Source organism: Panicum virgatum, chromosome 7N, assembly GCF_016808335.1.
Source record: "Panicum virgatum strain AP13 chromosome 7N, P.virgatum_v5, whole genome shotgun sequence".
Taxonomy (NCBI): domain Eukaryota; kingdom Viridiplantae; phylum Streptophyta; class Magnoliopsida; order Poales; family Poaceae; genus Panicum; species Panicum virgatum.
Window position 1 is genome coordinate 39,250,263 of NC_053151.1, and position 12,493 is coordinate 39,262,755.

The 12,493-nt window shown below is 46.5% G+C and overlaps 1 protein-coding gene across 4 annotated transcripts; it reads right to left on the reverse strand.

Moving 5' to 3' along the window:
• Positions 1 to 5,829: 5,829 nt before the first annotated feature.
• On the reverse strand, positions 5,830 to 10,060 carry LOC120682179 (autophagy-related protein 13a-like). Of its 4 annotated transcripts, none has more exons than XM_039963963.1 (4): positions 8,671 to 10,038; positions 7,629 to 7,756; positions 6,700 to 6,738; positions 6,348 to 6,543 (listed from the first exon to the last, which is right to left on the reverse strand). In XM_039963963.1, exons 1-3 carry the CDS (start codon positions 9,748 to 9,750, stop codon positions 6,732 to 6,734), a joined length of 1,215 nt encoding a protein of 404 aa, XP_039819897.1. In that variant the 5' UTR covers positions 9,751 to 10,038; the 3' UTR covers positions 6,348 to 6,543; positions 6,700 to 6,731. The 4 variants fall into 4 exon arrangements, 3 of the variants coding, with proteins under 3 accessions (XP_039819895.1, XP_039819897.1, XP_039819896.1); XR_005678255.1 differs by having other exon boundaries at positions 6,396 to 6,543; positions 6,682 to 6,738; XM_039963961.1 differs by lacking the exon at positions 6,700 to 6,738 and having other exon boundaries at positions 5,830 to 6,543; positions 8,671 to 10,034.
• Positions 10,061 to 12,493: the final 2,433 nt, after the last annotated feature.

Below are 12,493 nucleotides of genomic sequence, written 5' to 3' on the forward strand. Positions count from 1 at the left end.
AAAATTATGCAATCAAGCTCAATGGAAAACCAGCAACAGTTTATGTCGGACACACAAGCTCCCGGTTCAGTTTCAATGAAAATTCAGCAACTACTAATACCTGCGAACTCTGCACTTGCCACTTGAACTTCAAAATATTTGGACTCCTGCAGCATCTCACTCTGCACGTAGAGAAGCAAGGCTGTTGGTAGTAATGGAACATCAGAGTTTATCAACAGGGCAAATTCATGGCTAACGGTTCATGTAGATGTCCCATTCTATTCAATGGAGTCTCTGCCATTTGACAGAACAGAGCAGTTTATTAAACATCATATGTGGCAGCATCGATACGTACCAAAGGTGAAAGGCCGCTTGCCATATAGTGTATGTTACGATGTTGAGGCCGTAGCTGCCCAACATCTTTGACAATAGCTTAGAATAGCAATTCAAATAGGCCCTGCATTCTTATAGCATATTAAACTTATGTAAATTGGTACTCAGTACTAACAAATGTAAATCATGACATGCTTACCAAAGTGATGAGCTTGGCTTGGCACTAACATCCAACACCTTGGTAGGCACAAACTCTGGCAACCTCCATCAAAGCTGATCGAGAGAAGCAGCACCTTGCGGTTCATGCCCGCCTTGTCTTGTTCTGCGAGTGCACACGCAAGTGGTTTGGGGGAGGGCAGGCAACTCGTCGAGCAGGTGGTGGGCGAGGAGGGTAGGTCGCGCGCGGAGGTGGTCGCGCTGGCCGGGGCTGGAGCGAGGCCAGGCAGAGAGGCATGGGTAGTGGCCATCACTGGGCAGCGGGGCTGCCGGAGCCGCGCCAAGCTCATGCTCCGCAGGTGGATCCGTGAGCGCCGACCCCAAGCCATGTGCGGGACCATGGGACGGGGCGATCCTGGGCGGCCGGCCTGCGGGGCTCGCAGCCTTTGAGAACGTAGGAGGAGAGGGGGACGAAGCTGGGAGGGAATGAGGAAGGAGCGCCGGGCCACCTTACCGGACCTCCTCCTCAGCGGCGTTCGCGTCCGGCCTTTGGTGCTGTGGATGGGCAGGCCGCCAAGGCTCCGGATGTGGGATAATGCCTTGCGCAGGCGCCGATTATGGTCGGAGCCGATGAGCGTCGCGGCCGCCCGTCCATAACGGCTGTGAAGCCGCCGTCCGCCAACGGCGGCAGCGCTACAGTGGCCGCCGCCTTCGCTTCGCCATCCACAGGAGGTCGAGCGCCATCGGAGAGGTCAGTGGAGCGTCGAGGCCGTTGGATGCTTCGCGAACCAAGATTTTTTTTACAGCAGCTGGGTGAAAGATGGGCACCGCAGGATACAGATCAAACGGTCAAAAAAAAATTTACTGTCGTGGACCACCTGAGGTTGCGCGGAGCGGCGGGGAATCATATATAGAAATGCTATACTGCTATAGTTGGTTTGGATAAGAGAGGTGGCGCGTCACCAGCTGATCTTCCCCGGACGCGGAAGCAAGGCTGGCGGGTGGCCCGGCCGGTTCCCGAGGAAATGCACGATGATACTCCACCGATGCCGATGGATCGAATCGGTGGGGTTATTTTCAGGTTTGGCTAGTGCAGCCATGGTGGCGCTCCGGTTCAGGAGAAAATGCAGACGCGGCCCGCTATGGAACACACACGGCAAGGCGTCTTTTTTATTTCTATATTTTTCAAAAAAAAATTTACAAAAATATATTTTTCATTTCACATTTTACAATTCTATACCCCTACCGCCCGGCAGAGGGGCGGCAGGGGGCCTACCGCCCAGCAGGGGGGCGGTAGGGATCTCTATGTAAATAAATATAAATTTTATTTGCACAGAGGTCCTTGGCGGGGGCCTGCCACCCTGCTGCCGGGCGGCAGGCCCCCTGCCCCCCTGCCGCCCCACCACTTGGTGGCAGGCTCCCGCCAAGGATATAAAAGCTCCGCCCCTTCCCTTGCGTCCTCATTTTCTGCCCACGAGATCCAGAGAGGGGAGAGGGAGAGAGGAGGGGTGAGGGAGGTAATTCCACCGGCGAAGTCCTGCTGGATTTTGGATCCGAACCGCAGGTAACCAATATTTCTCAACTTTTTCATTCCAAAATTTTTGTATGTTTAATTTTATTATTAGTATTTTTTATTATTGTAAGCACTTAGGGTTCGGATTAGTGGTTATAATTGAAACCATAGCATATTTCTAGATATTAGATTAATTAAAATGAAGTCTTTGGATGGCCAGATATGTCGAGTAAAATGGCGTTTCAAGTTCATTACGGTAACTTCTATAGAATTACTCATAATTCCTATGGAGTAAATCTATCAGCATTGGAAAGAAGACAGTGCAGTCTAGATAAACCCCTAGAGAGGAGTTTTGAGTCCATTCGGAAATGTATTCACAGGATATTCAATGTGAATCCAAAGACTCATTTGCTTACGGTTCATACCTTGACTTCCTGGGAAACTAATGGGGATTTCTGGGAGTTGACGCATATAAGTAGTACATTTTCACCTCCTATAAGACAGCTACAAGAAGGTAGTACATTTTCACCTCCTATATGGCCAGATGTTGTCAGTAGGTGGTGTGTCAGACATATGGCTGCTAATTTTTATGAGCAATTCAAGAACAAGGATCTCATGAATTTGTTCAAGCGATTGTGCACTCAGAATTAGCATAGGAAGTTCGATGTTTTGTGGGGTATAATTGATGATATGAGCGCCGAATTGCTTAAGAGCCAGGCCTCATCATCGAGCAGGAGATGTTCTACAGATTCATTAGTGGGACATGCTAAGCCATTTTCACAGTGAATTGATGGTGCGCCTAAAGAGAAGTGGTCACTTCTGTATGACAGATGTGAGACGTTATGGAATCGAGAGGACCAACCATGCTGAGTGTTACAATATGGTAATGCGTCGTGTTCGTGGATTTCCTCTTGTTGGCATTGTTGAGTTCATCATGTATGGATATATAAGGTATTTTAGGGAGCGATACGCATCAGCCGCTCCCTTACTTAATGATCCAGGAGTGCATTTTTGCAGAAGAGTCAATGAGTACATGGAGAAAAAAATTGAAAAGGCTCGATTTCACTCAGTCATATCGATGGGCACAAAGGAGCAAAGATTTGAGGTATCATGCAGGGATAGGACTGGCCAGGGAGTCTGCAGGCAAAGGGTAATTCAAGAAGTCTTGATAACCATTGACGGGAGGGTGTTCTGCCGATGTCAGAAGCCAAAGGTGCATCACTTACCATGCTCCTATGTCATCGCGGCTTGTTCTGTATCTGGGTTAGATGCTGCGTCATATGTTTCTCAATATTTCACAAAAGAAGCCGCAACACAGACTTGGTGTCATGAGATATACGGCATCGGTATTCTAGGCCCATTCACTCAAAAAAATCCCCATCCAATTCTCATCCCTGATGCAGCTACGAAGCGGGGCATAGGCCGACGGCAGACACGTCGTATCCGGAATGGAATGGACGAGTCCGAGGCTGGAAAGAAGAAAAAACGTTGCAACTTGTGTGGAGCGGACGGTCACACTTACAAGAAGTGCCCACAGCTTTCAGTACCCAATGCTGCTGCCGAGGCTGGACCTTCCGGGAATCCGACGGATGGATCGGCTCCACCTACAAGAATTCGCCGCATCTAGTTGTGCATTTATTTGTGTGTACAAAATTAAGTATATTGTGTATGTACTATGCCTAAATGTCTTGTTTAATTAGTTGGAAGTGCGTATTTCTATAGAATTTGGTTGTAATGAACGTAACCTTCAATGTAATATCTTATGTGGTATCTTGTTTAACGTTCTATTTATATTTCGTTCATTGTATCAAATTGGTTATCCCCAAATACTTGGACACATGGTTTGTGGCCACCTATAGCACAAGCCACCACATAATGTGACACATAGAAGAAAGCTAAATGAGTACACATCCACGATACTGAAGAATCCAAATTATTTCAGTACAATTTACTTCACAATCTAGACCGATGAACACCATATGTTACACATTATTTCATGAAATCATCTAGGTAGTCACGCACAGGGGGAGGAACATCATCTTTTGGAGGCCATGGTTTGGGGGGCATGAAGTCATCTAAGTCGTCATCCAAGTTAACAGAACTTGGTGCTGGAGGTGGTGCAATTTGACTTGACGAACCTCTTGACTTTCTCTTTCTCTCTTTTATGGTTCTACTTTCATGTATAGGGGGAGGAACATCAGGTCTTAGAGGCCATGGTTTTGGGGGCATGAAGTCATCTAAGTCGTCATCCCAGTTAACAGAACTTGGTGCTGGAGGTGGTGCAGTTTGACTTGACGAACCTCCGGTTCTATGTGATTGCCAAGTACTATCACCCCAAGATCTTCCACGCCTCCTTCGTCTTGTTTGCGGCATGAGTCCACCGAAGATACATACCAATTTACGAAAATTTGGTATTGATTTGTTAATCAACTCCGTGTCCTCGGGGTAATCCTTGCATATAATTACACAACAACTTTAAAATTTACGGAATATGGATTACAAATGACTATAGATATTAGATCCGAATGATAATTACCTTAATGTGCATTTGATACACCTCTGACCGCATCCATATCGTAGGAGTACTTTGTACGAAACCAATAACATTAGAATGATTAGCTAGTTCACATACCCTCATATACATCTTACGGCGTTCTAGCAGGTGTCCCTTTACATCTTGCGTTGTAATACCTCGAAACAATATGAAATCTTTAAACCCTACTAATTTGGACAACACCATCTCTATCGTACCATCCGCTAATGGATCCAACTTCTTACTGATTACAAGATGTATCATGATCTCAAGAAATATACTAGATTTTTCTTCGGTCCATGAAAATCCAACAGAATTAGAAGCAGCCATTGCCTTATGCTGCAATAACAATAAAGTACTGTCATTCCAAATTTACTATTTTATATTTCACTAGCCAAAAACTCAATCTATTCTAATTCGTAATTATTTTAGAAACAATTCTATAATACGTCAAAAATATTGGTTACCTGCGGTTCGGATCCAAAATCCGATAGGGCTTCGCCGGTGGAATTACCTTCCTTACCCTTCCTCTCTCTCCCCTCTCTGGATCTCGTGGGCAGAAAATGAGGACGCGAGGGAAGGGGCGGAGCTTTTATATCCTTGGCGGGAGCCTGCCGCCCCCTGTGCCGGGCGACAGCGGGGCGGCAGGCCCCCGCCAAAGACCTCTGCGTAAATAAAATTTATATTTATTTACATAGAGGTCCCTACCGCCCCCCTCCCGGGCCGTAGGCCCCCTGCCGCCCCCCTACTGGGCGGGAGGGATATAGAACTGTAAAATATTAAATCAAAAATATATTTCTGTAAATTTTTTTTTGAAAAATATAGAAATAAAAAAGACGCCACGGCAAGCCACGCGAACAGGTTCTCAGCCCACCTATTAAATCAGCAGCGCGTGGGTTGGGCCTGTGCAACGGAGCGCTGGCCACCACAAGCCTGCCTGGTTGTCCCGAGGCCCAGAGGACGAGTGGGCTGAGAAGCAGAGCAGAGACAGACAGGTCGCAGGGAAGCTGGGAAGCTCTGACCAAGGCCCACCGATCCACAAGACAACAGCATCAATAACATTTCAAACCGTCGAGACTCTAGTGCCTTTGTCGAAGAACATATTGGAATAAATGAAAATTATCGCCTTGTTTTCCTCAAATCTGGTTCTCTGGACTGCGAACCAGCGGCAAAAGGTTTTTAGTTTCTTGAACTCCTTCATGCCATTGTATTAAGACAGGAAAAAGATAAACACCAAATCACAACACGATTATATCTAATCCTCTTTAACTAATGCAGACAGCCAATCCATAACTTTCCAGGTCAAACAGAAGGATGGAAGAAAACTAGTCATCTGAAGAGCGCGAGCAATTCTTCAAAGATTGGTGTCTACTGAACACTTGGTTCTGAGCGGTTACATAATTTACACACGCAAACGCACACACTAGAGCAATTCATCCATAACAGGCTCCCTCCCACCTACGCGTATCAGCTTCACCTCCCATATACACAAAAGAGTACAGCGGCAGATCATGGCCCTCACCCTTTAAGAACGATGAGTGGGTGATTCTGTCGCTGAAATAGATTGAAGCTGGTTCCTTCTCTTCAACCAAAAGCATCAATTTCAGCAGTCATATATACATGAGCACCTCAACAGAATACGTTGGCTCAGCTCACCGGGCATCCTGTGTTGTGATTTGGCCGTTTGGGGTCTCTTATCAGAGGTGATGTTAAGAGAAACAAGGGAAAGAATGGTGGCTATGGTTTCCCTGGTGGTTCTTGATGTTTTGCACTGCTCCTGGACTGCAGTCGCTCCCTTATCTCTTTGAAGGACTGGAGCTCCTCAAGTGCATCAGATGTCCTACGGGACGTGGCGGAGCTTGCTGAGGCTGCTTCGCTGGGCTCAGCCCTTGATGTTTGTAATGAATAGCTAGGATCTCGCAACGGACACGCGTTTCTCAGCAGGTTGACTAGAGAACCAACTTGTGCATCTTGAGATTTATGGGACAACGAACATGCCTGATCGCTTGTTTCCTTCCCATCACTGCTTCTGTATAATCCACAGAGAAAAAATTAGATTCCTAAGAAACTCGACAGTGGAAATAATATTGATAACAGGTGGTCAGTCAACACCAAAGCATTGCCAATGGATTATAAGGTGTATTTCTTGACAAACAAATTGGATAACCTTGTTTTGTTGATTTACCAGGGAAACGGGTATATAAAGATATGGCCGCATTATTTACTGCACAAATGAAACTCTGGTTAATGCAGGGAGCTGTCAAAAGGGACTGCCTGATGCTATCAAGTCGACTGAGTAACATATTGAGTAACATATTGCTGAGAATAAATATAAGACAGATTATTGAGCAACGGGTGTTGCGCGAACCAAATACCACTGTATTGCAAAATTTGCCAATACATAGTCATGATTCATGATCACTAGCCAATAGCCATAACAAAAGCATGTGGTGCTACTGTGGACACGCCACTTGGGTGCAAGGCCATCTAGGATGTGTTCGTCACAGTTACAGCAACGGAACAAAAGCTTTCAGCTGCAGGCCCAAACTAATTGCCAATTAATTGTTCTACTACTGATGGCTGATTCCCAATATTATATTCTGTACACTAATAAAAACATTACTTATTAACTACACTATGCAGTTTGTTCGTGCCAAGGTCTTCAAATCCTCATAGTAAACAACAAATTGATCATGTACAGAATTTTGACAGGATCATTCGTGTGTCTGCGTAAAAGAGCTGAATGCCTGCACATCAGTCAAGAATATAGCTCTAACATTATTTACCAGCTAGATCCATGAGTGGTTGGCTAAATTTTCTCAATCTTGTAATTTCCACAGAAGCCTGCCCCAACTTTCTTGGGACTAAAAGGCTTTTTTGTTGTTGTAATCTCTACAGACAGAATACTCCATGAAATTCCTTTATCCAATGCACTAGTGCGCTACCAGATGACAGTATATGTAAGGAAACTGTAACTGTGCTACTGCCTACTGGACAAAAGGTATAATATTTCATCCTATGTTCTTTTAGTCCGGACCAGATAAAGCTCCTAGGGTTGAATTTGTGAGAATCAAATAGCAAAAGGATCTAGAAAAGATATTATTTTAAACATACCCAGGTTTGGAGACTGGGGGATCAACATCATCCACGAAAAAAGGATAATCATCCAGATCGTCTTGCCGAGGGGAATCACATGAGGAGAGTGCAGAGAACCTGCCAGATTCATCTTTGTTGTCCTTGCCCTGGACGCAGCAACCAGTGTCAATGGAGGGTAACAGATCAGCTTAATTAACATGATACAATTGGAAGCCAAACTTGCTGAAAGCTATTTCAATTTATAATTAAGATTTAGTAGACTGCATAGAGTAAATTTAAGCCACTACAGTACAGAAGAAGTACCAAGACAGAAAATTACTCAGAAAATAGAAGAGAAGATCCAGAATACAGAAAGACTATCATCCAAAACTGGTTTTGATGTACTCAGAAAATCACCAAATTATTAGACATTGCTTCATTGTTCAACTAATATTACAAAGATGAAGTTTTACAAATACTTTACTCACAGCAAGGATCAGTGGGACTTGTTCACAATCCAAAGCAGTTTTTGGCAACATGCATAAAATGAGATAAATTGAGTATCTTGTTATAGGTTATGGTTCAAAGTTATATATCTTTGTTTGTGCCATGAACATTTCCATCAAACATGGTAACTGAGTTAAGTTTGGTAAATGAACTCAGCAAGAAACATAGATCTAAAAGCTTAGGCCTGAATTTAAGTTGGTTGCTGTAGTTGTGATTCTTGGGCTCCGAATAACCCCTTCTTATATCTGTTGTCTGCGTATTTCTGCTCCACCTTGCTCTAGGATATGAAATGGTGAACTGACGGTGCAAAATATGAACCTGTTAAACTAAATGTAGTAACTAAAGAGCAAAGATTATAAGCTGACAATTAGTTCCTTATCTACTCAGATTCCAACACATATAAACATGCAATTCTAGGTCAGGGGTTCAGGTATCCTAGATGAATTTGGAGTCAGTTTCAAAGCTCTCATGGTCAGAAAGATTCAATCAAATAAACTCTGAATAATTGAAGTTCACAATAATTATCGATACAGCTGAGCATATGCAGATCAGTAGAAGTAGAGTTATGAATCACCTTATGTCTGGGTGACAACCTCCCTATCAACCGGCCGATCTCTGACGGAGACTCTTGAGCACCTGCTGCCCCCATGTCTCCTTTTCTCGGAGATGGCGGTGGCAGCGTGTTCTGGCGGTGCACAGGGCTCCTCCTCTCACCCACCTGTGGTATTGGCATTGGCGCTGATTCCCCCCTAGTGAGACGCTTCTGCAGGTACCCACCTGGAAAGTGGGGCGGCGAGGGCGTGGGCGAGGCGTAAAACACCTGTTGTGCCGGCGTGTGCGGCCAGAACACAGGCGGAGCCCAGCTGTGCGGGCGCTGCAGCTGATAGGACGAGGGGAAGGCGGAGCCGGTGGCTTCGGTAAGCGAGGCTGGGAAGGCGCGCATGGGCTCGGCGGCTGGGCTGCCGACGTAGTCGGGGATTATGTTGGAGGGAGAAAGGGAGGTGATCTCGAGGTTGAAGGAGGTAAGGCTGGGGAGGTACTGGACGGAGACGACGAGGCGGCCGAGCTGGGTCTCGACGGGGACGAAGCGGTGGGAGCGCATGGCGGCCTCCTGGGCGCGCGAGAAGGGCTCGGCGAAGGTGTCGACGCGGTGGACCATCTCGTAGTTGTAGGAGTGGTTGGCGCAGAGGAGGCGGAAGACGCGGTACGCCGGGAGGACGCGGAGCACGGCGTACACCGACCTGAGCAGCGTGAAGCAGTGCTTGTACGCCCGGTTCACGGCCACCTCCTCGCCGCCCGCGGCGTCCGGCGGCCAGGGCTCGCACGCCACCGTCCACCTCTCCACCACCTCCCCTCCCGGTCCCGCTCCACCGCCGGCGGGGGACAGCAGGACGTCCACCACGAGCGGCTCCCCGGGGGCCAGCGGCTCCAGGCGGTCGGCCGCCTCGGGCGACGGCGGCGGGTCGTGCAGCGGGAGGTGGAACCACCTGTCCCTCCGCCGGAACGCCGAGGCCGCCGCCGGCGCCGCGGCGGCGGCGAGCGGGCGCGGCGTGCGCACGGCGAGGACGGCGTGGAGCACCTTGAGGTGGAACTGCTCGACCATCAGCTCCGCGCCGGCGCGTCCGCCCCCCGCGGAGTCGGACATCCCGGACATTGCCGGCGACGCCGAACCCGAACCGCTCGAGCGCCGCCCGGCCCCTCCTCCCCCTCGTTCAAGCTCTGGCCCAAGCTGCTGCCGCGCGGCATGGCTGGCGCTCGCGGCAGTAAGACTGCATAAATCCGATCCGCTGGCGATCGCCCTGGGCGGGTGTGCCTGGATCGGACTGATCGAAGGATCTGTGCGCCGCTGACAGGAGATGAGAGGAGAGATTGGAGGAGTTGGGGATTTGGGTGGGGAGAGGGAGAGGAGGTTGTTCGTCTGCAGGCAGGGTGGATTAAAAAGGATCGCTGGCTCCGCGCTGGGTTTGGGTTAATACGTCGCTGTTTGGTGTCGTCAGGTGAAAATGGACGGGAACGGGCGGAAACCTCAACCGTTTCCGTTTCGTATTTTATTACGGAAAACAGGAACGGGAGCGGAATAGACAGGAACGAGAGCGAAAACAGGATATACAGTTTACGGAAATTGGCGGGAACCGGAAATTTTACCGGAATGTATTATTATTTAATCACCATTCACCCTGCATCAATATAACACTATATACTCTTTTGTGCAAGTTATTCTTCTAAAAATATGATCAATGTTTCATGTTTCCTATGATTAAATCGTGAAGTACACCGATTGATGCTGACGAACAAGAGAGGATATATGGTGTGACAATTAAACTATTACCATATTTTATAAATATAGGATTAATACGGAATCATCTCGGCTAAAAACGGGATCCCGTAAATACGGACGGGATACACCTCTTCCTACTTCCCGTCCTGTTTCCGTATTTTTCTATAAATACGGAAACGGGCGGAATAAATATAGAAATACGAGCGGGACGGGATGGGATTTTGTCCGTCCATTTTCATCCTTAGTCGTCACTATGGGATTATCATGGCGGTGAAGACGAACCCAGGGACTTTACGCGATGATAAATGCGATTTTTCAAAAATTTAAGATGCCAATCATCATCATTAATTAAGTTAAATCCTTTTTTATCAAAGGCGATTGCTGTGAGAGGTTTCACTTCTGGGTTAGTACAGTGGTCCTTTGATTCCAGGGGACCGATGAGCTTGTCAACTAATTTTGCCTTTTATTTGTGTTTCCTTTATTTCTTTCTTCATTCATGGACTGGACAGACAATTCCAACGAAAAACAAAGCGACATGGTCATTTAATTCTTGTTTTGTCTACACACAGTACACGTTTCTTTCGTAGATACTCCTATTACTACTAAACCGACAATAAAGATTATTCAGATATATTCGAAGTAAATCTTTTAACACTGACCATAAAAAAACCTACAGGTTGACAACACAAAAAATGTTGGGTGCATCATGAAATCACTTTCACAGTTCTCTATACTTGAAATACTATATATTTTACAAATATTTCTGGTCATAGTGTTATTATATTCTAATCCGTATTGATACCCTAACCTGGGAACAGAGAATTAACTTTTTTTTAGAGGAGAGGGTTGCCCCCTGTTTCATTCAAAAGAAGGAAACTGGTTTGAAACATGAGGGTTCAGAGCGTATTCGAAGGCGCGCCCGCCACTAGTTCAGAGCTAACATATAACACTGCAGAGCTTAACATGCTAGCTAAAGAGTCACTGAGATGAACGCCAGAAACTAATGAACTTTCCACATTCTCCTGGTGAAGCGTCTCCCAGCTTGCTAGTTGGGTTACATCCTGCAACGAGTGGTCTTCCCACATGATCGACAAAGGTCTTCTGCAGCTTGCTTCCAGATGGGCGATGACCTCCTCCAAATGGTGTGCGTTTCTTTCCTTGGCGAGGCAGGTCCACCGTCTGAGCATTCTTGCCACCTTTCTCTTTAACGTCCTCTCGTCCTTCCAGCACTCCCCTGAAAACAAAATTCATTCCTCAGTTTCCAAATAGACTACAACGTAGCAGAGGTACACATATTCAAAACAGCGTGATTGTTCCTACTGATCCACCACTTAGCCACACACTCAAACCCACCAGTGAGCTGAGTATCGAACAACTCAGAGAAGAAAGACCAAACAGGGAGAGCAGCACAACAATCAAAAAAGATATGACCAATAGACTCATCATCAGAACATAACAAGCAAGTTTTGTCAAAAACTTCCCTTCTCTTGGACAGGTTATCTCTTGTCAGGAGTTTATTATTGCTGAGAAGCCAAAGGAAAACCTGGACCCGTGGAGGGATATATAAACCCCAGATAGCACTAGGGTACACTAGCTTGACCCCACGGAAATTCACCACCGCATAAAGGGACTGAACTGAGTAAATGTCGTTGGAATTGAAAGACCAAACTGGAGTATCTGGTTCATCAGTGAACACAATAGACTCCGCAATGCTAAATACTTCCCACCAGACATCCATCAGAGCCGGTGGAAAGGTTCTCCTAAAGGAGAATTTCAGTACAGAGCCATCCCAGGCATCTTTGATAGTCTTACCTTTCTCATTCACTAGAACATAAACAGGCCAGAATTGAATTGCCAAACTGGAGTTTCCAAACCACATGTCTTCCCAGAACCTAACTTTGTTACCATCCCCCACGTTCCAAGCATACCCCATCTGAGCAGCTTACATAGCCCAGAGAACCCCCTTCCAAAAGGGAGAAACACCTTTGTCTGGTCAACAGAAAAGATTAGGAACATCTGTTTTATATTTATGATCAATGATTTTTCTCCACATAGACTGATCATTCAAATGATAGCGAGCAATCCAGGAAGCTAACAGACACATATTCATTTGTTGCAG

Coding starts and splice junctions, on each gene's coding strand:
- LOC120682179 (XM_039963961.1), bottom strand. CDS start 9,750: ATGTCCGGGATGTCCGACTCCGCGGGGGGCGGACGCGCCGGCGCGGAG. Junction 7,757..8,670: donor GGTTGTCACCCAGACATAAG/GTGATTCATAAC, acceptor TGCTGCGTCCAG/GGCAAGGACAACAAAGATGA. Junction 6,544..7,628: donor CCCCCAGTCTCCAAACCTGG/GTATGTTTAAAA, acceptor TGGATTATACAG/AAGCAGTGATGGGAAGGAAA.